Source organism: Neophocaena asiaeorientalis, unplaced genomic scaffold, assembly GCF_003031525.2.
Source record: "Neophocaena asiaeorientalis asiaeorientalis breed wild unplaced genomic scaffold, Neophocaena_asiaeorientalis_V1.1 scaffold437, whole genome shotgun sequence".
Taxonomy (NCBI): domain Eukaryota; kingdom Metazoa; phylum Chordata; class Mammalia; order Artiodactyla; family Phocoenidae; genus Neophocaena; species Neophocaena asiaeorientalis.
The window spans coordinates 1052152-1077586 of record NW_020173375.1 but is presented as its reverse complement, the minus strand read 5'-3'; the positions used below and the strand labels follow the sequence as shown (position 1 = coordinate 1077586).

Genomic DNA, 25435 nt, shown 5'->3' with positions numbered 1-25435 from the left:
TAAAAATAAATCTGTTTCATCAATTACCTAAACTTCAAACTTAAATTGAAAATGAAGCATCAAAAATGAGCAGATATCAAATTAAAAGATTTAACATATAATCATCAGTAATCAAAAAATGCAAATTAAAATAATGAATTACCATCTTTGCCTATGTTGTCAAATAATTCTTAAATATAAAGTGTCCAACTGCTAGCTACACTTCTGGTGAAAGCTAAACTAGTACAACTTTTGGAGAGTAAAAATGGTATTATTACCACACAGTTAAATATTCTTTAATGAAATAATTTTACCTCTAGTACTTTAAAATGAAAAAATGATGTGAGGAAGTAAATACAGATGATAAGTTTTAAAACAGTGGGAAAAAATGTAAAGACACACATAATCATGGTTTATCCTTGTAATGAATTAGTAAGAAGCCAATGAATATATGCTCTTCTAAACTATTTAATGGTATTTGTTGAGTCAATGAGGAGAGAGAAAAGAGTAAGAAGGTTATAAAAGATCTCTCTCTCTCTCTCTCTCTCACACACACACACACACACACACACACACACAAATAACCATAAAATATTAACTGTGGTTATTCCTAATTCACTCTTAGGAATGTTTTTTATACCTTTTCTTCTTTCAAATATTCTTCAATACACATGTTACTTATATTAACTCAGATTTTTAAAAAAACACATATTATTAAGGCAATAAAAATTCTTAGGCAGCTCCTGTTACATGCAAGTTACTTTACTCAGCACAATGTAATCTAAACTTTGTAATCTTAAACTCACTATTAAAAAAAATGCCTTTCCTGACACCTTTTACAAAACAAGCAAAGAAAAACTTTTAAGTTAATAAACTTCTTGATTACACAAACAAGAGTATATAAAATGTCAATATATACACGAATAGGTTCCATGCTATTGACTGTATTGCTTTATTAATAAGATAAAAATACTTAAAAACACTTAAAATTTACCTGCATTGCACTTTTCCCCAGTTTCACCACTTCAAATAATGTGACAGGCTCCCCTTCACCATTCTGTTGAGGATGCCCATTAGCTCTTCCACGGCCTGTTCCTCTAACTCCAGCTTCAATTCTACTCTTCTCTCCTGGAGATTTTCGAGGTTTCTTATTTGTAGACTGAATAAAAAGATGAGGAAAAGTTAAATTAAATGCAGGCATACTTTGCTTTATGCAAGAATGATCTCAAATTATGTTTGATCTTGTGAAAGGGAAGTTAGCACTGTTATAGATAAGAGACATAATCCCAAAGGAAGCTTTACAATGTTTTCATTGATAAAAACAAAGTGCAAACAGCAAAGTACAAGTTAATTTATACAAGGCATGAAAATAAAGTTAAAAGAAAAAGATTTAATATTTTGTACAATAATGCCAATGCTGAACATTTTAACCATGTCCCAACCATGTCCCCTTCTTGACATTTTCTTCTTCCTATCTTCCTCAATATTCTATTTCCTCAGAAACCTTGTTCAATAAAACATTACTTAGGGCTTCCCTGGTGGGGCAGTGGTTGTGAGTCCACCTGCCGATGCAGGGGACATGGGTTCGTGTCCCGGTCCGGGAAGATCCCACATGCTGCAGAGCAGCTGGGCCCATGAGCCATGGCTGCTGAGCCTGCGCGTCCGGAGCCTGTGCTCCGCAATGGGAGAGGCCACAACAGTGAGAGGCCCGCGAACCGCAAAAATAAAAAAAAATAAAAATAAAACATTACTTGGAAAAAGCTGCATATTCAACTTCTCCCTCGACTTAAGTGCTCAAATATTTCTTATCCAGTCATGCAACAAATATATATTGAACATATTTGGAACCATTCTAGATACTAGAAATACAGCAAACATTTCCGCCTTGACAGTTTACATTCTTCAATTGACAACCCATCCCACGCCCCCAATTTTTTTAAAAAAGTCAACACTAGTTATCACCTTATCTGTGTCTCACCTTTAGAGTCAAGATAGAATTGCTTGCAGTCACTGTTATTATTCCCATAAATTTCATTCATATATAAACTCATCAGGGTTGCTGCTTCACCAAGCCCACCAGTAGAAGTAATGTTGCTAAACGCAATAGACATTTTTTGAAACTCTCTCAACAGGCCATGTTATCTCCCTTGTCTTTCAGATATCTTTTCCCTCCCTATACTCCTTACCTGTCAGTTACCTTAGGTCTCTCCTGAGCATCTTCTCAATCTTTATAGTCTCTCTTGAATGATTTACTTCACTCTCATAATAGCCTGTTTCAGTTATCAATTTACTGTTCCTCATCTCCAAATGTATTCTAGTTTGCCCCACTCTGTAAACATTTCTCTTTTGTCATATGCTGCACAGGCAGGCTTATAACGAGAGGGCCCTGGAGGAACATTACAAAGCATAACATGGAGGGGCTTTTCTCCCTGCTCACAGGACCTGCTCCCTTCATTCTGTGTTCCTGTATTCTTCACAGTACTCTTTCACTCCTCTTAATAGTTAACAGCCTGACAACCATTTGTGTGTGTGGATTAATATATATTGAATTTACTGCTTATTTTTAAATAAATTATTTTTAGAACAGTGTTAGATTTACAAAAAAAATGTGAAGATAGTACAAGGAATTCCCATATATATCACGTCTAATTACACCTATTATTAACACCTTACTATTTGTATTGTACATTTGTTATAATTAATGAACCAAAATTGATACATTAACAAAAGTCCATACTTAATTCAGATTTTCTTAGTTTTTGTCTAATGACCTATTCTGTTCTAGGAGCCCATCCAGGGCACCTAGACATACTCACATCATGTCTCCTTAAGCTCCTCTTGGCTCCAAGTTTTTATACTTTCCTGGGTTTTGGTGACCTTGACAATTTTGAAGAATTTTGTACAGGGATTTTGTACTGTACAGATATTTTATACAACGTTCCTCAACTGGGGTTTGTCTGATGTTTTTCTAATGACTAGACTGGGATTATGGGTTTGGAGAGGAAGGTGTGAGAGACAAAGTATCATTTTTGTCACCTCATATCAAGGGTATATACTAACAATATGATTTATCACTCAATGTTGACCTGTTAATCAGATGGCTGAGGTGGTATTTGTCAGGTTTCTCCACTGTAAAGTTACTTTTCCTCTCCTTTCCATACTGTACCCTTTGGAAGAAAGTCACTGTGTGCATCCCACATTTAAGGGGTGGGGAGTTATGCTCCACCTCCTTGATCCACCTCCTTGAAGGTGGAGCATTTACGCATACCATTTGAAATTCTTCAGTATGAGAGATTTGTCTATTCTCACTCATTCACTCAATCATTTGTACTAACGTAGACTCATTGACATTTATTTTATATTTTTGGATTATAATTCAATACTATTTTTTTTTAAGATGTTAGGGTAGGAGTTTAGTAATTTATTTATTTATTTTTGCTGTGTTGGGTCTTCGTTTCTGTGCGAGGGCTTTCTCTAGTTGTGGCAAGCGGGGGCCACTCTTCATCGCGTTGTGCGGGCCTCACTATCGCGGCCTCTCTTGTCATGGAGCACAGGCTCCAGACCCACAGGCTCAGTAGTTGTGGCTCACGGGCCTAGTTGCTCGGCGGCATGTGGGATCCTCCCAGACCAGGGCTCGAACCTGTGTCCCCTGCATTAGCAGGCAGATTCTCAACCACTGCGCCACCAGGGAAGCCCATTCAATACTATTTTATTTTGTTGTTCAACTTGCTTCAGCTTTGGCCATTAAGAGATCTTTCAGTTGGTTCCTGTGTCCATTTGACATATTCCCATCATTCTGTGTGTTTTGCTTTTTATTTTTTTAGCACTTGGTTACTTTCTGGCAGCACATCATTCTCCAGGCTCATACTGTATATTCTCTTTTCCAGTTTTAGAATCAGGGAGTTTAGAATCCAAGGAGCCCTGGTTCCTTTTATTAGAGAATTTTACTAGAGATGAAGATCTGGGCACTAGGTTTGGCTCCTTGATACTAAGTACCCTTGTTTCTAGTCCCTTAAGCAGACAAAACAAAGAAATGTATGTTCCATATATATACACATAACTATAAATGTTTCTGTATGCAATGATCTGTTACCTATATTAAGCTAAACATAAGTTGGAACTGGTATCTCCAACTCTAATCCATTACCACATGGATGCTTCTTCCCCTTGCTCATCGACAAACTCCCACTCCAACAATGAGAAATCTGGCTCTCCTCAGTATTCACGTAGAGCAGTATTTTAAGCCCTACCCCATGGGAAACAACCTTATGAACTAAACTGCAGTTCTTATATACACTGTGTACAATTTCTCTGACTTTAGTCTTACAGACTCATTTCCAAAGTTACCTAAGTCAGCAACTCTCTCCCCACTCCCTTCACTGCAAAAGAGATTACATTGTTACACTCTACATTCCATCCTGGTATTCCCCCTACCTTATAAATGATTTTTTTAAACATCTGTATTAATAAAATTCACTCTTTTTCTGAAAAGTTTGGTGGGCTTTGACAAACGCATACTGTCATGTATGCACAACTATGGTATCACAGAGAAAAGTTTCACTACCTTAAAAAATGCCTGTGCTTCACATCCATTCAACCCTCCCACTTCGCCTTGGCAAACACCAAATTTTTTTTAATCACCACTACAGTTTTGTCTTTTACAGAGAGTCATATAATTGGAATCGCACAGCATATAGCGTTTTCATACTGGTATCTTTCATTTTAACAAAATGCATTTAAGATGGATCCGTGTCTTTTAGTGGTTGAATAGCTCATTTCTTTTCATCTCTAAACAATATTTCATTGTATGGATGTACCATGTTTTGTCATTCATTTACCTAACGATGGACATCTTGGCCACCATTTTTGGCAGTTAGGAATAAAGCTACAAAGGCATTCACATGCAGGGTTTTGTGTGGACAAAACTTCTAAATCAGTTGTGTAAACACCTAGGATAACTGGATCATATGGTAAAACTATGTTTAGCTTTGTACAAACCTGCCAAACTGTCTTCCAAAGTGGCAATACCATTTTGCATTCTGACCAGCAATGAATGAGAGCTTCTGCTGCTTTGCATTCTTGCCAGGAAATTGGTACTGTCAGGTTTTTAGATTTCAGCTACTCTAACAGGCATATGGTGATATCTCCTTGTTGTATTAATTTGCAATTCCTGAGCGATAAATGATTAAAGATTTTTCAATAAATAATAATTCTTCACAGTAAATTTTTCTGTTTAAATTACTGGTGCGAATTTGTCTCCTGATTAAAATCTCCATACTTGCATTATCCAGTATCATGGCCTCTAGCCTCACATAGCTAACTGAGCACTTGAAATATGGCTACTCAAAACTTAGATGAGCAATGTTTTGACTATCCACAAGGTTGTGAAGATTTAGTATGAAAAACAGCATATAAAATATCTCATTCTGGGCTTCCCTGGTGGCGCAGTGGTTGACAGTCCGCCCGCTGATGCAGGGGACACGGGTTCATGCCCCAGTCCGGGAAGATCCTACATGCCGCGGAGTGGCTGGGCCCATGAGCCATGGCCACTGAGCCTGCGCGTCCGGAGCCTGTGCTCCGCAACGGGAGAGGCCACAACAGTGAGAGGCCCGCGTACCGCAAAAAAAAAAAAAAATCTCTTTCATATATTGATTACATGATGAAATTATAATATTTTAGGTATACTAGGTTAAATAAATTATATTATTAAAGTTTATTTCACCCACTTCTTATAATCTACTAGAAAATATTAAATTACAGATGTAGCTCAAGTCACATTTGTTAGACAATGCCATTCTATTCTAATACTATAACCACAGTAATCCTTATATTACAAACTTACTCCAACACTTATTTTCTTCTTTCTTTGATCTCTAATCTCCAATGACTCTCATAACCATCAAGTTAAAGTTCAAAGTCCTCAGCACAGCAAGTAATGCTATCACTTATTACCTGTTCGGTCATCTACCACACCAGATCCCTATTTATAGGCTACTATCTTCCCATACTGACCAATTTAAAATTGCTTGAAAATATCATTATTTCATGCATTCATCCTGTTTAGCTGATAGATCCTGGCTCCTCCTAACAAGTCTTGTTTCTGTGCTCACTCTTTGGAAAAATAGGTGTCTTCCCTATGGCAGGTATGTGCATGAGCACTTGTGTGTGCATATGAAGAGGGGAGGGGGGAATGTTATTTTTTTTGTTTTATTGAGTAACACATTCCCATGGCTAAATATTCAAAAGGTAATTAAAGTTACACAATGAAAACTTGCCCACTCTTACCCTCAAGCCTTAGGAAAGAAGACTGGTCCTTTCAACCAAAATTATTCATTCCTATGTGTCATTCCAGAGACATTTAAACATATTTTAAAAATACACATGACAGAAATTAAAGAAGACGTAGATAAAGAGAAACCCATCCCATGTTCATGGATTGGAAGACTTAATATCGTTAAGATGTTAATACTACCTAAAGTGATCTTTCTATAGATTCACTGCAGTCTCTATCAAAATGCGTATGACCATTTCTGCAGAAACAGAAAAATCCATTCTGTAATTCATAGGGAATCTCAAAGGACTCCAAGTAGCCAAAATAATCTTGAAAAAAGAACAACGTTGAAGGACTCACACTTCCTGATTCCAAATCTTACTACAAAGCTAGAGTAATCAAAACAGTGTGGTACTGGCATAAAGATACACAGACCAATGAAACAGAATAGAGAGCCCAGAAATAAACCCTCACATGTATGATTAAATAATTTTTGACAAGGGTACCAAGACCATTCAATGGGGAAAGAATAAAAATGAAACCCACAGAATGAGAGAAAATATCTGTAAATCATGTATCTGATAAGATATTAATATCCAGAATACAAAGAGAACTAAAACACAACAACAAAACAACCCGATTCAAAAATGGTCAAAGAGGACTTCCCTGGTGGTGCAGTGGTTAAGAATCCGCCTGCCAACGCAGGGAACATGGGTTCGATCCCTGGCCCGGGAAGATCCTACATGCCATGAGGCAACTAAGCCTGTGTGCCACATCTACTGAGACCATGCACCACAACTACTGAATCTCATGCATGCTAGAGCTCACGTGCTGCAACTACTGAAGCTCGCGTGCCTAGAGCTCATACTCTGCAACAAGAGAAACCACCGCAATGAGAAGCCCACACACCACAACAGAGAGTAGCCCCCACTCACCGCAACTAGAGAAAGCCCGCACACAGCAATGAAGACCCAACGCAGCCAAAAATAAACTTTAAAAAATGGGCAAAGGACTTGAATAGACATTTCTACCAAGAAGATATGCAAATGGCCAATAAGCATGTGAAAAGATGCTAAACATCTAATAATTAGGAGAAATGCAAATCAAAACTACGAGATGCCATCTCACACCTATTAGGATGACTACTATCAAAAAAAAGAGTAAAGTCTAGGCAAGGTTGTGGAGAAACTGGAACTCTTATGCACTGCTGATAGGAATGTAAATGGTACAGCTATTGTATAAAACAGTATGGCAGTTCCTCAAAAATTAAAAATAGAATTAATCATATGACCACCAATAACACATCTAGGTATGTACCCAAAAGAATTGAAAGCAGGATCTCAAAGATATTTGTACACCCTTATTCACAGCAACACTGTTCACAATAGCTAAACCTTGGTAGTAACCCAAGTGTCCATCGGTGGATGAATGGATAAGCAAATGTGGAATATAGATACAATGGAATATCATTTTGCCTTAAAAAGGAAGGAAATTCTGACAAATGCGGCAATGTGAATGGATCTCAAGAACATTATGCTAAGTGAAATAAGGTAGTCACAAAAAAGGCAAATACTGTATGATTCCACTTACATAAAGTACTTAGTCAAAATCATAAGGGACAGAAACTAGAATGGTGATTGCCAGGGGCTGTGGGGAGTGGAGAATGAGTAGTTACTGTTTAATGCGTGTACAGTTTCAGTTTTAAACGATGAAGAAAGTTATGGAGATGGGTGGTGGTAAGGACTGCATATGAGTATATTTAATGCCATTGAACTGTACACTTAAAAACGTAACTTGGTAAACCACACGTGTATTTCACCGAATTAAAAAATATTTTTGAAAAAAAATGCATATATATTTCCATGTATCTATTATATTTTATGTTATGTATGCACAGTTATGCACCATTCTATTTTCACTATCAACATATTTTATACTTAATCTATAGCAAAAACCTACAGAATGTCTTGACTTTTCCGAAAGCTGCAGTGTTCCATTACATAAATATACATTAACTTATTTAGCCATTGACCTATTGATGAACATTTATTTTGTTTTGGATCATTCACTATTATAAATAATGCTGCAACAAGTAAGCTTCTGCACATGTAGGAATGTTTGCATGTGTCATAGACACATACATCATTACACATATTTAGTTACATATATAGCAGGAACTAAACTCCATGAATAAAGAGAAAATAAACCATAATTCTCAATCCTGGGAGCCTATTAGCACTGGTTATAAAGGGTGAATAAGAAGGTAAAAAAATCCACTTGATCTTATCTAGGGTCTAACTGTATTTTATCCCATTATCCAAGAATGATTTTTCCTATTACAGACCTATACAGTAATATACAGTAAAGATGCCGAAAGATAAACCAAAAAGCTGATGTTCAGAAAAACTGTGCCCAATAAAAAGGGTAAGGAAGAGGAAAGGTCACAGCATAACAGGATATATGCAATCTTTAGCTTACACCCAAGGGGCACAATTTTTCAGTCCTGATAATAATAATTCTCTCAGAAAACAGGTATACTTATTCCATTAAATAAAATAACACATTTGTATAGAGATTGAGGGCAGTGCTGTAAGGGGGATTTGAAAACTAAGAACTGTGACAGTTATTTCAAAGGGTAAAAATATATACATTACTCTTTAGTTACTGGTGACTTTCCAGGCTCCCTTCGCTACACTTTTTGTGCTACAAAGGTCAGGACACCTGTAGATGTAGTCTCCTTTCTGGACAAAGGAACCATGGTGCTCTCAAATGAAAGAAATGGGTGATGTTCTGTATCAAACTTGCTTGTTGGACCAGTTTTGAGTTTGTGCCACCTTAAGAACTGAGTCATAGTGACCAGTGTGAAATACTAACTCATTTGTGGTTTTGATTTGCATTTCTGTAACAATTAGCAATGTTGAACATCTTTTCATGTGCCTGTTGGCCATCTGTATATCTTCTTTGGAAAAATATCCATTCAAGTCTTCTGTCCATTTTTTTGACTGAGCTGTTTGTTTTTACAATATTGAGTTGTATGAGCTGTTTGTATATTTTGGGTATTAACCCCCTGTTGGTCACATCATTTGCAAATATTTTCTCCTGTTTCTAGGCTGTCTTTTCATTTTGTTGATGGTTTCCTTCCCCGTGCAAAAGCTTTTAAGTTTGATTAGGCCCCATTTGTTTATCTTTCCTTTTATTTCTTTTGCCTTGGGGGACTGATCTAAGAAAACTTTGTTACAATTTATGTCTGAGAATGTCTTGCCTGTGTTCTCTTCTAGGAGATTTATGGTGTCATGTCTTATATTTAGGTCTTTAAAACAGTTTTTAGTTTATTCTTGCACACAGTGTAAGAGTGTTCTAATTTCATTGATTTACATAGTTGTCCAGCTTTCCCAACACCACTTGTTGAAGAGGTGGTGTTTATCTTTTTTCCGTTGTATATTCTTGCCTCCTTTGTCATAGATTCCTTGACCATAAGCATGTGGATTTATTTTTGGGTCCTCTATTCTGTTCTATTGATCTATAATGCCAGTATTTGTGCCAATACCACACTGTTTTGGTTACTGTAGCTTTGTAGTATAGTCTGAAGGCTGAAAGGGTTATGCCTCCAGCTTTGTTCTTTTACCTCAGGAGTGCTTTGGCGATTCTGGGCCTTTTGTGGTTCCATATAAATTTCAGGACTATTTGTTCTATTTCTATGAAAATGTTATGGGCATTTTGATATGGATTACATTAAATCTGTAGATTGCTTTGGGTAGTATGGACATTTTAACAGTATTAATTCTTCCAATCTAAAAGCATGGATACCTTTCAATTTCTTTGAATCATCTTCAATTTCCTTCATCAATGTCTTATTGTTTTCAGCATATAGGTCTTTCAACTCCTTGGTTAAGTTTACTCCTAGGTATTTTTTGACACAATTTTAAATGGGATTGTTTTTTTACTTTCTCTTTCTGACATTTCATTCTTAGTGTAAAGAAATGCAACACAATACCTCACACCGGTCAAAATAGCTATCATCAAAAAGTCTAGAAATAATAAATGCTGGAGAGGGTCTAGAGAAAAGAGAACACTCCCACACTGTTGATGGGAATGTAAATCAGTACAGCCACCATGGAAAACAGTATGGAGGTTCCTTAAGAAAATTAAAAATACAGCTACCATATGATCCAGCAATCCCACTCCTGGGTATATATCCAGAAAGAATGAAAACTCCAATTCGAAAAGATACGTGCACCCCAATGTTCACAGCAGCACTATTTATAATAGCCAAGACATGCAAACAACACAAGTATCCATCAACAGTCAGACTGGCTTAAGAAGATGTAGTATACATATACAATGGAACATTACTCAGCCATACAAAGAATGAAATATTGTCATTTGCAGCAACATGGATGGACCCAGAGAATATTAAATTTAGTGAAATAAGTCAGACAAAGACAAATATATGATATCACTTCTATGTGGAATCTAAAAAATAATACAAATGCATCAATATACAAAACAGAAACAGACTCACAGACATAGAAAATAAACATGGTTACCAAAGGGGAAAGGGAGGGGGGAAGGGATAAATTAGGAGTATGGAATTAACAGATACAAACTACTAAAACAGATAAACAACAAGGATTTACTGCACAGTACAAGGAACTATATTTAATATCTTATAATAACCTATAATGGAAAATAATCTGAAATATATAATCTGAATCACTTTGCTGTACACCTGAAACTAACACAATATTGTAGCTCAACTATGCTCCAATTTAAATAAATTAATAGCAAAAAAAAAAAAACAGAAAAACTGAGCCTTTGTCTTAATTGGTAGGTTACTAATGCCTTAGTAACCTAGCCAGTAACCCAGTTCCTCTGGAGCTAGAGTTCTGTCCATTATCAGTATGTCTCAGGGACAACTAGCTGTAGCCCAGATGTAGCTCAGCACAGATCTTTGCATGCTCACTCATCCTAGAGATATAGTCTCCCTGGTAGAACATGATCAGCTTACTCCATCTACCCCAACTACTACCTGCCTAGGAAATCTTTCCTCCACTAACAGAAAGCGGATCTCTTCCCTAATATGTGCCTCAACCTAGGGTGCATGTCTAGCTTCTAATGTCTTATCTCATAGAGTCTCAGTTATTCCACCTTTAAGAATTCATGCTTGGGGCTTCCCTGGTGGCGCAGTGGTTGAGAGTCCGCCTGCAGATGCAGGGGACACGGGTTTGTGCCCCGGTCCAGGAAGATCCCACATGCCGCGGAGCAGCTAGGCCCGTGAGCCATGGCCGCTGAGCCTGTGCATCCGGAGCCTGTGCTCCGTAATGGGAGAGGCCACAACAGTGAGAGGCCCGCATACCGCAAAAAAAAAAAAAAAAAAAAAGAATTCATGCTTAACAGCCCAAGTGACAATATGTGGTATTACTGTCAAATATGCATAACCTTAATCTAGTCATTAGCAAAAATCAAACTGATTCAGTCTACAGAATATAAGATATTAGGAAACAATTTTTTCACTCATTCAACACAATCTTTCTTTTATTTCTACATTCATCATACAGTTACTATGTACCAAAAATATTAAGAAGTTGATCCTTCTATATAGTACCACATATACCTTTCAAAGAACTCAGAGTGTTTAAAACAGATGTTATTTTTCAACATCCTAATACAATTTTGTCAATTGGTGGTGGAGGACGAACACTCATGCTTCAAATCCCGTAAACCACAGTGTAAGTGAGATATCTATGGTCCATAGGGTTGTAATAAAGAAACTAGAGTTCAGGTATTCATTGCTGCAGCTAATTCAAGGGGGAAAAGAAAAAAAAAACGCGGACAAGTATCTGCAGGGGAAAAAAAAAAAAAAACTACCTGAAACAAACCCTGCCTCAACATATCAAGTTATGAATTTTATGGAAAATACGCTCAGAGTTTCAAAAAGCTATACAACCTTCACTTTGTGAAAATGATGCAATTTAATATCAGAGTTTAGAACAATCTTTAGGACAAATGCTTTACTACAACTGTATACTACTTAATTTAAATGTGTATCTATACTCCTGGTAAACTTTTTAAAGTAAAAATTGGCATAGCTCTACGGGAAGATTATCCAAAATTACTCTATCCCAAAAGCTCTATATAGGATAAGCTGCAGTCTAAATGTGCAATAACTTTTCTACAAACTTTAAGAGACAGAGATATACCAACTTTTTTTTAATCCTTTGTGCCTTACCTGAATTTATTCATAAGCTATGAATGTAAAGTAACCTCTATCCTTTCACAAATAATGTACATCAAATATTTGGGCTAGTTTAATGTAAAATCTTTAGAAACATACAATCAAAACAGAAACACAGATAACTACACTGAACTAAATTACATTAAAAAGACTTTTCAGGCCTCCCTGGTGGCGCAGTGGTTGAGAGTCCGCCTGCCGATGCAGGGGACACGGGTTCATGCCCCGGTCCGGGAAGATCCCACATGCCGCAGAGCAGCTGGGCCCGTGAGCCATGGCCGCTGAGCCTGCACGTCCGGAGCCTGTGCTCTACAACGGGACAGGCCACAACAGTGAGAGGCCCGCGTACCGCAAAAAAAAAAAACTTTTCATGGAAATTTGGTTTAGATAAGTGTTGGAATGGTTCAATGAAAGGAAAAATAACTTCCCGTGACTGGTAACTGTGGAAAGTTTCACAAAAGAGATGAATTGCAAGTTGGGACTTAGTGAATTAAGTAAGATTAGTAAAATTCGTAAGATGAGCATAAATAGAATTTAGGAAACAAGGATTCCAGAAAGAAAAAAACACCATGAGCTAAAGTATAGTAGAAGTGGAAAAGCACAAGCCACATACAGAAGGACAAAATAGATGTATCTGACTGAATAAAAGGTTATGAGTTGGAAAACACAATAAAAAAACAGAAGAACATGCCCCAAAACTAAAAGGTGCTTCTTGCTATTTGAACAAGTTAAAAAAAAAGGGTCAACCTGGCAGTATTAAAAAGGATAGGATGGAAAAAGGAAAAGACTGAAAAGCAGAAAGACAATAATACAGACTCCTATAAAGTGAGGCCTAAAGAAAGGAACTTGGGAAATGTAAAAGGGACTGATGTACAAGACACTGTGAAATAAAAATTCATGAGATTCGGAATCTCATTACATATAGGAGAGGGGGAAGGGACTTGGGATGAGGAAATTAAATAGTGACTCACATTTTAATTCTAGATTCCTGGAAAAATTATGGTATCTTTTAGCAAAATTAAGGAAGTCAGAACTAAACTTTAGTTAAATGAAAAATTTTCAAAGTAAAACAACAAGCTAATTTGACAGAGAAGAGGAGATACAAGTCCAACTGATAAATACATTTCCAAGAGGGATCATAAAAGTATGTAGGTTTAAGCCACAAAAATTATTTTAAGAAGAGATTTCTATTTCTTAGAAAAATAAAAATAGAAAAAGTGGTATGGAAAATGACCAACAGACAATTCGAAACACAAATGACCAATATTTCAGAACATACTGATGAAATGTTACAGTACTTATAAATTAGAAAATATTTAACAATCAGTGTACTCAATTCAACTTACTATAAAACAGGTAATGCCATATATTTTGCTGCGTAAAAGGCAACCCAATAATACACATCAAAAATTTTCAAAACATATGGCATATCTTTTGAGTAATCAATTCTACTTTTAAGAATTTAGGATTTTTAAAAGTATCTATGGCTCTAGAGCAAAATTTATTTTTGAGATATAAGTTTATGTCAGCATGGTTTAAATCAGTGAAGAATTTTTAACATAAATGTTCAACAATGGGGACTATTTAAATAAATAATTTCACACAGAATACTATGTAGCCATTAAAATTATGTAAAATATATAAATGATATGCAATTCATGATTATAAACAAAAGTACCAAGTAATTTAGAATATCCAATTTTTATAAATAAATTCACCTGTTAACCTCTCCTTCTGATACTCATTGTTAATATTTTGTTGTGTATGCTATGCTCCATCTTCTATGTGTATGAATACACAGACATAAAAGTAAAAATTGTATCTCTTTTTATTTACCCTTCCTACTCAGCCTACGTAAATATGAAAGTTAAATAATGCTAAGAATATAAGTGCTGGTTCTCACTTAAATAGAATAAAGAGAACAAAACCCTTAATAAAACATTAAATGAGAGACTAAAGATGGGTTAGCTTACAGATGTGCTGATTTGCATGGCAACTAAATGCAACATGAAATCCTGGACTGGATTCTAAACCAAGGAAAAAAAATATTTTTTCTTTTGCTTAGGGCATTATTAGGACATCAGGCAAAATCTGAATGAAGTATATGTACATAAGGTCAGTATTATATCAATATTATTTTTCTGATTTTCAAACATGTACTGCTGTTGTGCAGAATATCTTTGATTTTATGAAAATGCATACTAAAGCATTAAGAGTAAAGTGGCTTCATGTCTGCAACTTTCAAAAATAATAATTGGTATCAAATATAAATTTTTATATATAAATATATATTTACATTTATGTGTCTGTGTATACATAGAAAAAAATATGATAAAGCAAATGTAGTAACATGCTAACATTTGGACAATCTGCATGAAGAATCTGCATAGGAATTCTTTGCAGAATTCTTGGAATTCTTCTGTGTATGAAATTATTTCAAAATAAAAAGAATTTTAAACACTTGAGGGTAAAAAGAGTGATGATTTAACAAAATTAAACACCATTCATTCATTTAATAAACACTTACTGAAAGTCGAACACTACTATACAGCAGTAAACAAACCAGATAAAAATCCCTGCCTTCATGCAGCTTACCTTCTAGTAGGAGGAGACAGACAAAAAGCAAATAAGTAAAGGGTACACTATGTTAGATGGCAGTAAGTACTATAGAGAAAGGGGAAAACACACACACACACACACACACACACACGCGCGCGCGCGCGCACACACACGGAGGAAGGGGACAGTAAGTCCCTTTGGGTAGGAGGGAAGATACGCAATTCTAGATACCATCCATAGGGAGGCCCCAGTGAGAAGATGACACAGGGCCCTGAGACAAGGAGCACACCTCATAAGTTTCAGCAAAGGCACATGATGGTGGCTGAATCCAGTGTTGTAGTAAAAAATGACTGATGCAATTTGCAAATCAATTAGACAGGATGTGTTGATAGTCTAGATATAGGCTGAGAAAGAAAGACTCAAAGATGACTGCAAGATTTATAGCTGAGCAGCCAGAAGCACGAAGCTGCCATTACGGAAAAGGGGTGAGCAGGGGATAGGAAGCTTGAAAGTTTGGGTATTTTTAACATCCTGGGCCCATTAAATATCTAAATGAAGATTCTCAATGGGCACTGAATATGAGTCTGGAGTCCAGGGGTAAAGTCCAAAGCTAGAGATAAAATCTGGGTGACATAAGCTTAGAGATGGTGTTTAAAGTCATGAGATTGGACATCACCAAGGAAGTACTGTGTAGACAGAGAAATAATGTCCACTATTTGCTAATACAATCACAGGGGTAGAATAAACATGATACTATATAGTGTTTGTTTAGAGATCAATAATCATTTGGATAGAGAGCCACAATAATAACAAATATGAATTAGGACATCTGCAAAATAAGAGTGGTTTAATAAGAAACAAACCTCTCTGAAGTAACAGTATACTGAAAAGAAATACCAAAGATGAGATGTCTCCTAAGAATTTAGAAATAAAGAAAATAATACTGTCCAAAACAGAGATCCTTATATTATTTGTTTTCATTTGACTGAGTAAATTAATAAAACCAGAGATCCATGAAGTCCTCTTAACAAGTATGAACAGTATTAAAATAGCTAAACAAAGAGTGTATCAGTCAAAACTTAGAATTGTTCAAAATGGAGCCAGTCAATAGAAAATGTCCAAGCAATCTTCAGAACAGGTACTGTGGAATAACTCAAATATGATCATTCTGACAATTACACCTCTCAATTTTAATTAACAGCTTGGCATTTTGTCATTCTTGAGGAAAAGAGTTTGGGAGGTAGGTTATGAATTGAAATCCTAGCTTTGCTACTTATGTAATGTTGTGACCTTATGCAAAATACCACTTTCTATTTTTGTTTTCTACTTTGTAAACTGCATATAAGACCTATTTCCTAGTATTGGTGTGAAGATTAAATGACATAAAAAGCTTCAGCTCAGTACAAACCTCAGAGCAGAAACTCAGGAAGTTCTGTTGTTTCCAAGATCAAGAAATAGGTCTGAGTCAGGTGGAAGTATAGCTAGCCATGTGAACTAATGAGTGTGAAAATACGGACTAAAGTCTAATACAAGTCTCTAGAATGCTACTATCTTATGCAGGCTGACATTTTTCAATTGTATAAACATGGGATGAACATGTACTATTTACCTGCTAGATTATGTAGTAGCAATTTCACTAAAAATAAAATCTAATTTCTAACCAGAAAAGAGATAAGCGTTTGGATACACAGACTCCTTTTCATCAGGAAAGCAAAATATTACAAAGATACAGCTGTAGACAAGTCAAAATTAAATAGCTTATAAAAAATAATACAATAGCCTGATGAAGGGGTGAATAAATTCTCTTTAAGGGAAAAAAAAAGGTTTTCTTCAAGAAGACAGCACTTAATCTGAATCTTCAAGTGAAGAATTTTAATTGGAGGGGAACAAATTCAAGTAAGCAATCATGTAGATAGTTTATTCTACAACCTTCAAGCAACTTTAGTCTTATTTCCAATTTGGTACCTATAAACTATGAATCCTAGAGAAAGCAATGCAACTCACCTATAGTCTTAGAAAAATCACATACTAGCAAGGGGAATTAAAATAGTCTCCAGCTTCTAAGTACAAGACTTTTTCACTTTTCCCAAAATGTTTTTTAAGGAACACTGTACCACCAAATAGTTCTAAAAATTAAGAAGGATTATAAAGAGTGACTATAATATATGTCTTTTCCTCCACTATTTTTCTCCCTTTAAATAAAGGTGGAGGATAAAAGCAAGTGTAGAGAAAACTGTAGAAGTCATCCTTCTATCCGTTTTGTTGTTGTTGTTAGATTGTCCTGGAAAAGTAAAAGTTATGGAGTTTCACGGAGCTAATTAAAGACTGTGGCAAACAGATAAATACTGATAGAACAGCAATAACATAAAAAAAAATTTTAAGTCACTACAAAGGACATACATATATAAGAACTGGTTAAATAACATAACCATCAATTGCAATAAGTAGATCATGATTCAAACTACAAACTATTTTTTAAAAGATAATACTTATGAAATGATTATAAACTTTAAATGTGTTAATCAGTGATGTTACTAAAATACTGTTATCTTGCATTATGATAATGATATTGGGGTGATGTTTAAAAAAGAGAGAAAGCAAGCCCTTATCTTTTAGAGATATATTCTGAAATATTTAAAGATGGAATTATGTCTAGAATGACCTTCAAAATAACATGGGAAAGAAAGACTGGCCATGACTTGGTAACTGCTAGGTAAGAGTTATATGGAGGGTTTATTATACTATCATGCCTCCTAGAGAAGGAGGCTAAAATTTTTCATAATAAATTTTATAAAATAAAATTTTAAAACTATGAATAGCAAATCCCATCATAAAGGTGAGTGTAAAATAGTACAAGCCTTAACCCAATGACACATTGATACTACTGTCTCTGACAGTTTATACCACCTTCAATTAAATGATGACTTGTGTATTCAGATTACATAAAGATATACCTCAAAGTAAGGATACCTAGAGCTTTTCTAAATTTCTCAATCATGTATAAATGAGAATATATTCTGACACTGGACCCAAATACTACCAAAATGCATAGTTAGGAGCTCACAGGAAATCTGAGTTGCATCTAAAAATAAAAGGCAAAGAAATCATAACTAACTACACCTCATTCCATGTTGATCATCTCAATGCCTTCACATGGACCACCATTTATTTACAAGAGAAGCATGGAAAGCAAAAAAGATACTATAATTAATTTCCTTTTTCTAACCACTACTAAGCCAATTTATGAAGCAAAGTTTCCAAGAATTTCTGATGTGTCAGCGAGATTTGAAAAAGTGTTAACAATACTAGAATTAACAAATAACTCATATCAAGCCCCTTTACTTGGTAACCGTTAAAGGAACAAAGAAGACAAGTATATACATACTGGAGGCCGGCCAGGTCGACCCCTTTTTCTTTTTCCTTTGACCTCTGTTTCTTCAAGTTCGCTGCCAGCATCAGAATGGGCAGTAGTTTCATTAGTTGAATCCCTAGAAAATATATTATTTTAGTGAACAAATTAATAATATATACCTATTTATAATACAATGCAGCTCTGTTCCACTGGTTTCCTTACCTCCTGCTATATGTACACATATGGCTGATTAGAAGTGGTTTATACTTCCACTTTCAGAAAAAATCTATAGCAAATTGAAAATGTTACCCTCCCTGCTAATATCACATAACACTGAATAAAATGATTCCCCAAATAGAGAAATACAGACAAGGAAATGACTGTGGAAATGGCAGCTGCTATACAACATATAAATGCAAAATAACAATTGCAAAAGACTAATTCTTCAATATAAAAAAGACAAAAGCTTGGGAGAAATTTTATTCATTTTATAAAATAATAAAAGTGTGCTGGTCAATGTTTAACAACTGGCTCTTCAAAAAATATATGCATAAATTATTAGAAATGTTAACAATATAAAGGATGCATAGCATGCAACTTACAAAGAATAATAAAATGCACAATATTCTTTATTGTAAATTCTATCCAGCTAATTGATTCATATAAAATGATTTTGATAATTTTGCCAAACTCTTGTATCCCTAGCTAACCTATGGTTGCAACTGATGAACAAATAGGGTTTTGACATGAAAGACAGTTGATATCTTTGTTCACTTTAATGAACAGAATGCAAATGAAATGACAAAGACATTTGTGGGAACTTCACTAATTGGTCAATGTTGGGAGCAACTTTTTTACTGAACGGAATACATAATAGTTCTCGAACACTAGAAGGATATGTCAATTTTTTGTGGTATCATAATGTAATGACTATAGACTTGATACACCTTTAAGTTTAATCTGTTATTAACAATTTCTCCATCACTTTATTGAGTCCACAAACAACAAAACAATAAACTGAGCCCTGATGTGTAGTGTTTGCTGATTTTCATAATGTGAATGCTCTCCCCGCAGCCAAATTCAAACTACCAAAGTGACATCACCAAATAGAGTTGAGAAGTAATTAACAGTAGCAGTACACTACTAAAAAGTATTTCCACCATACATACAATAATAGGTGTAAATAAAAATCTCAAGAACACAGAAAATAGTAGGATGTAAAATAATTAGGAAATGATGAGTTTTGAGTATTTATTACTTTTGTTTTTAACATGATTTAATTAATTTTAAGTTTGCATAATTTAACTTTTTATAATGGCTACGTTATACTGAAAGAGGTCACAAAATTCCTGTAAATTTAATATTCAGCTCTCCAGGCCAGTACAGGCTGGCCCCAGCATGGCACTAAAAAGGTATAGATAGTATTAACAGAAACATCCTCACTGAGTTCTACATTACTAACTGTATAAAGGATCTGCATAAAACTGCAAATAGCAGGAAGAATTGTATGTCTCTCACTTTCAATCAAAAACTAGACATGATTAAGCTTAGCGAAGAACGTATTTCAAAACCTGAGACAGATAAAAAGCAAGGCCTCTTGCACCAAGCAGTTCGCCAAGTTGTAACTGCAAAGAAAAAGTTCTTAAAGAAAATTGAGAATGCTACTCCAGTGAACATATGAATGATAAGAAAGCAAAACAGCTTATTGCTGATATGAGGAAGTCTTAGGAATCTAGATAGAAGATCAAATCAGTTACAACATTCCCTTAAGTCCAAGTCGAATCCAGAGCAAGACCCTACAAAGGCTAAGACAAGTGAGGAAGCTGCAGAAAAAAAGTATGAAACTAGCAGAGGCTAGTTCATGAGGCTTAAGGAAAGAAGCTGTCTCCATAACATAAAAGTGCAAGGTATGCAGATTCCTAATTTGTAGCTTAATGACACCTATAAAATGAAAAGTATCTGCCATTACCCTGATCACATCTCCCAGAGAATTCATAAGATCAAATTCTAGATCTGTCCTACAACCCTAACAAAATCTAATAATGAGATGCCACCAGAAATGCCAAGGACTCACCAATCACAATCTCAGGGAAAAGAAGTTCTGGCACGGGGGTGAGAGGGTTAGACACACAGTGTGATACAGGATAGAGGTCTACAAACTTTCTCTGTAAACAGTCAAACAAAATATTTATGCTCTGCAGATTAATTCATTCTCTATTACAACTTATAGTCATAAACAGTCTGCAAAGGAATCAGTGTGACTCTATTCCAATAACACTTTATTTACAAAAACAGTCAGCATGCCAGATTGGCCCATGTTCATAGTTTGCTGACTCCTAATATAAGACAGTGTAACATGTTTTTTGTTCAGTAACACAGAACATGCTGACATTATGATGCAAGGGCTATAGATGGATATAGTAATTACACCCTCTGATAGTTCTTTTACTTCAAACATATTACCCAACTATCAGAGAACATATTTGATGTCTTATTAATGAGAGCATTTTGATACAGAAAAGTGTTACATGCATTTTAAAAAAATAAAAAGAAAGCTATAATACTTACTGTAACACTGGTAACTCTGAAGTAATCATTGCTGTAAAGATCTTTCCACAATGGAGCAAAGAATCAAGTGCTGTACAACTCAAAACTTTCAAAATAACCTCAAAGGTAATCCTGTTAACTAAAATAAAAAGAAAGAAAGAAAGGAAGAAATTATTTTTTCTAGCTTTACTGAGGTGCAGTTGACAAATAAAACTGTTACTTACAGCAGGATGATTTGATATATGGTTACATTATGAAGGGCTTCCCCCATTGAGTTAATTAACAAATCCACCACCTCACATATTTACTTTTCCTTTTTTTTGGTCCCAATATTCAGTAAGTTCTACTCTCTTAGCAAATTTCAATTATACAAAACAGTGTTATCAACTATAGTTACTATATTATACATTAGATCCTCAGACAATATTCATTTATAACAAAGTTTGTACCCTTTAACCAGCCTCTCCCTATTTCCCCTACCACTTGGCCCCTGGCAACCACTTTTCTACAAATTCCCCACCCCCACTTCAAGATTCCACATATAAGTGATTCCACACACATACACACAACAAGTTTTCTTTACCCATACATCCATGGACACATAAGGTTGTTTCCATATTTTGGTTATGGTGAATAATGGTGCTATGAGCATGGGAGTACATCTATCTCTTTGGGATAATGATTTCATTTCTTTTGGATATATACCCAGAAGTGGGATTGCTGTGTAATATGGTAGTTTTTAATTATCTGAGGAACCTCCATACTGTTTTCCAGAGGCTTTACCAGTTTACATTTGCACGAACAGTGAAGGGGTTCCATTCTGCCCACATCCTCAACCAGAATACATCTCTTAACTTTTTGATAAAAGCCATCCTAACAGAGGTGTGAAGTGATGCATCATGGCTCTGATTTTCATTTCCCTGAAGACTAGTGATTTTGAATACCTTTTCATGTAGCTTTTGGTCATGTATATACCTTCTTCAGAAAAATGTCTATTCAGGTCTTTTGAAAATTACTTTAGAATAAAATGAATATGCCAGAATACACAGACTACAATCAACCAGTACTATCAACAAGCACACTTCTTAGTATTTACCCAAATGAACTGAAAATTTATGTCTACATAAAAGCCTGCACAAAGATGTTTACAGCGGTTTTATTCAAAATTGCCAAAACAGGAAAGAAAGGTGTCCTTTAAGAGGTGAATGGATAAATAAACTGTGGTACATGCAGACAATGGAATACTATTTAACACTTAAAAGCAATGAGCTATCAAGCCAGGAAAAGACACAGAGAAAGCTCAAATGCATATTACTAACTGAAAGAAGCCAATCTGAAACCACTACATACTATATGATTTGAACAATATGGCATTCTGGAAAAGGCAAAACTATGGAGACAGTAAAACTATCAGTGACTGCCAGAAGTTATGGGGTAGGAGAGATGACTAAGTGGGCACAGAAGATTTTTAGGGCAGAGAAGATATTTTGTATGATACAAGAATGGTGGGTACATCTAACTGTACATTTATCAAAAGCCATGGAATATATAACACAAAGAGTGAACCCTAATGTAAATTACAGACACTGGATGATAATGTCAACATAGGTTCATTGATTGTAACAGACATACCACTGTAATGTGGGATGTTAATAGTGGGAGAGGCTATATGTATGTGGGAACAGGGGTTATAGGGGGAATCTCTCTACCTTCTGTTCAATTCTACTGTGAATATAAAACTTCTCTAAAAAATAAAGTTTATTAAAAAAAAAAAAAGTAGCAGAGGAAGTGGGACAAAAGAGAGCATCCAAGACAGGCCATGGCACAATACCTAATAGAATAACATAGGTATAACTAGAATTCCAGAAGGAGAGAGAAAGATCAAAGCAAAATAAATATTTGAAGAGAGAGCACAGGAGAACTTTCCAAAAATAATTTAAGACATTAAAACACAGATGGAAGACCAGAGAATTCCCAAGAATAATATCTAAAATATAATATTGCTAAAAATGAAAGAAAATTCAAAAGGAAGCTAAAAAAACATAATTCCTCACACACAGAAAAACAAAAAATTTTATCAGACTTTTTGGTAGAAACTATGTAAGGTGAAAGACAATGGAATAAAACTAATGAGTGGAGAGGAAAAAACCATGAACACTGAATTATCAATCTTTCAAAAATGAAAAAAAGAAATGATGTCATGGAAAATGGAGGAGTAAGAAACCTCAAGAATTAGGCCCTCCAATGAAGCAACTCTTAGCTTGCCAAAAAAAAAAAGTGACAAGACATCTTTTATGGACATCTGTAATCTAATAAAAACATATAACAAAGAGAGAAGTGCCTAACAGTCTATTTTATTTGATAAGAGGGCACAATAGTATTTTTGCTTACCTGTATGCCATCTCCCCTCCCCCAAATCTATGGTGCCCACAGGGACAGCAAACAGAGTTACTAGTATGGCTTGCTGGTGCCAAGGGGAACACCATGGACCCAATCTCAAAAACTGTGGCAGAGTGTTTTGAAGGGCTTCCCTTTTTTTTGAAAGAGTATCATCTTTCAAAAAGATTTAAAGACAGACAATAAAAGTAGTTGCCAGGGGCAAGACAATGGATTACATAACTAACAGACAATCTAAAAAGCCTCAAAATAAAAAGGCAGAGGAGTTAAGATATTTGAAGAATAAGTACTTCAAAGGGATATCACACATACTAGGAAATGTAGACTGCTACTTGAATGCCCAGGGCTGGATGAATTCTTAGAGAAGACCTGAGGGGCACAGGCTTGCAACTCTAGCTGATCCTTGCTCTCTGTGCAAGCACAGGGTGAATACTAAGGCAAAGCTGTAGGTAGCCTGCCTAACCTCTGAAGAAGTACCTCAGCTAACAGACAATCTGCAAAAAAACAAGAAATTACATTTTTCCAACTCCCATTAACTAAGGAAATCTGGAAGATCACTGCTAAACACCCAGACAACAAAATTTCAGTAACCACACATGACAGGGAATACAGTCCTTGAAAAAACAGTTTAGAAAAAAGTAAATAAAGAAATGACTGCAGCCCTTGAAAAGACAACGACAGTAAAGCATGAGGAGGAGAGGAGAATCTAGTATTACAAAACTGTAATATTCAAAATGTCCAGTTTTTAAAAAACAAAAAAAAATCAAAAGGCATACAAAGAAATGTGAAAATATGACCCATTAACAACAACAAAAAAGAATTTCACACAAATCATCTCCATGTAAGCCCAGATATTGATGTCTGACTTCCAGAGAAAACAGACTTACAAAAGTATATCAACAGAAAGGGGTAGAAAGAATATCTGAAGACACAATGGCAAAAAACTTACCAATTTAAAGTTAAATACAGAAATCTACACAATCAAGAAGGTAAATGAACTCCAAGTAGGAGAAACTCAGAAGTGAGTCACACACAGAGATATGGGAGTTGGAGGTACAAGCTACTGGGTGTAAGATAGGCTCAAGGATGCATCATACAACATGCGGAATATAGCTAACATTTTGTAATACTGTAAATGGAAGGTAATCTTTAAATTTTTAAAAAATTTTTAAAGAGTCACACAGATAAAACTATAGTTTACCCTTGAACAACACCAGGGTTAGGGGCACTGACTCCCTGCACAGTCAAAAATCCACATATAACTTTATAGTCAGCCCTCCGTATTTGTGGTTCCACATCAGTGCTCAACTAACCACAGACTGTGTAGTATTTTAGTTTTTGTTGAAAAACACCTGTGTAAGAGTGGAAAGGTGCAGTTCAAACCTGTGTGATTCAAAAGTCAACTGTATAGTTAAACTGTAAAAGCCAGAGATGAAAGAATCTTGAAGGAAGAACAAAAACAATCCACCTCATCATATACAAGTAATCCACAGAATCCACAGTAAGACTAACAGCCAATTTCTCATTAAATATCATGAAAGCCAGGAGACAGTAGGATGACATATCTAAAATGATGAAAAAAAACTGTCAAATAAGAATTCTATACCCAGCAGACTATCACTCAAAAATGGCAGAGAAATTAAAACATTCCTAGAAAAATAAAAACTGAGGAAGTTTGTTGCTAGACCTGCCCTGCCCTACGAGAAACGCTAAAGGAACTCCTTCATGCAGAAATAAAGAATAAACAAAACTTGAAGCCACAGAAAAAAAGGAGAACACTGGAAAAATTAACTACACAGGTAAATGCAGAAGCCAGTATTATTTTATTTTTGGTTTGTAATTCCTGTATTTGTTTCCTTTATGATTTAAAAGTAATAAAATAGTATTTATATACCTATGTTAATGAATACACAATGTATAAAGATAGTTTAACTTTTAATTGAAATATAGTTGATTTACAATATTGTGTTTGTTTCAGGTGTACAGCAAAGTGATTCAGTTATACCATTTTTTCAGATTATTTTCCATTATATGTTATTATAAGATATTGTAGCTTTGTAGTATAGTCTGAAGTCTGGAAGGGTTATGCTTTGTTCTT

The 25435-nt window shown here is 35.3% G+C and overlaps 1 protein-coding gene across 1 annotated transcript in view; it reads right to left on the bottom strand.

Annotated features, from left to right (window-relative positions):
- Nucleotides 1–25435, bottom strand: part of STAG1 (STAG1 cohesin complex component) — a 418973-nt gene that overhangs the window by 282661 nt on the left and 110877 nt on the right. The window contains exons 2-4 of the mRNA XM_024746228.1: nucleotides 20962–21079; nucleotides 18427–18529; nucleotides 974–1138 (exon numbers count right to left, since the gene is read on the bottom strand). Of these exons, the coding sequence (XP_024601996.1) occupies nucleotides 974–1138; nucleotides 18427–18529; nucleotides 20962–20990 (297 nt within the window). The 5' untranslated portion in view covers nucleotides 20991–21079. The remainder of the gene's footprint in view (nucleotides 1–973; nucleotides 1139–18426; nucleotides 18530–20961; nucleotides 21080–25435) is intronic.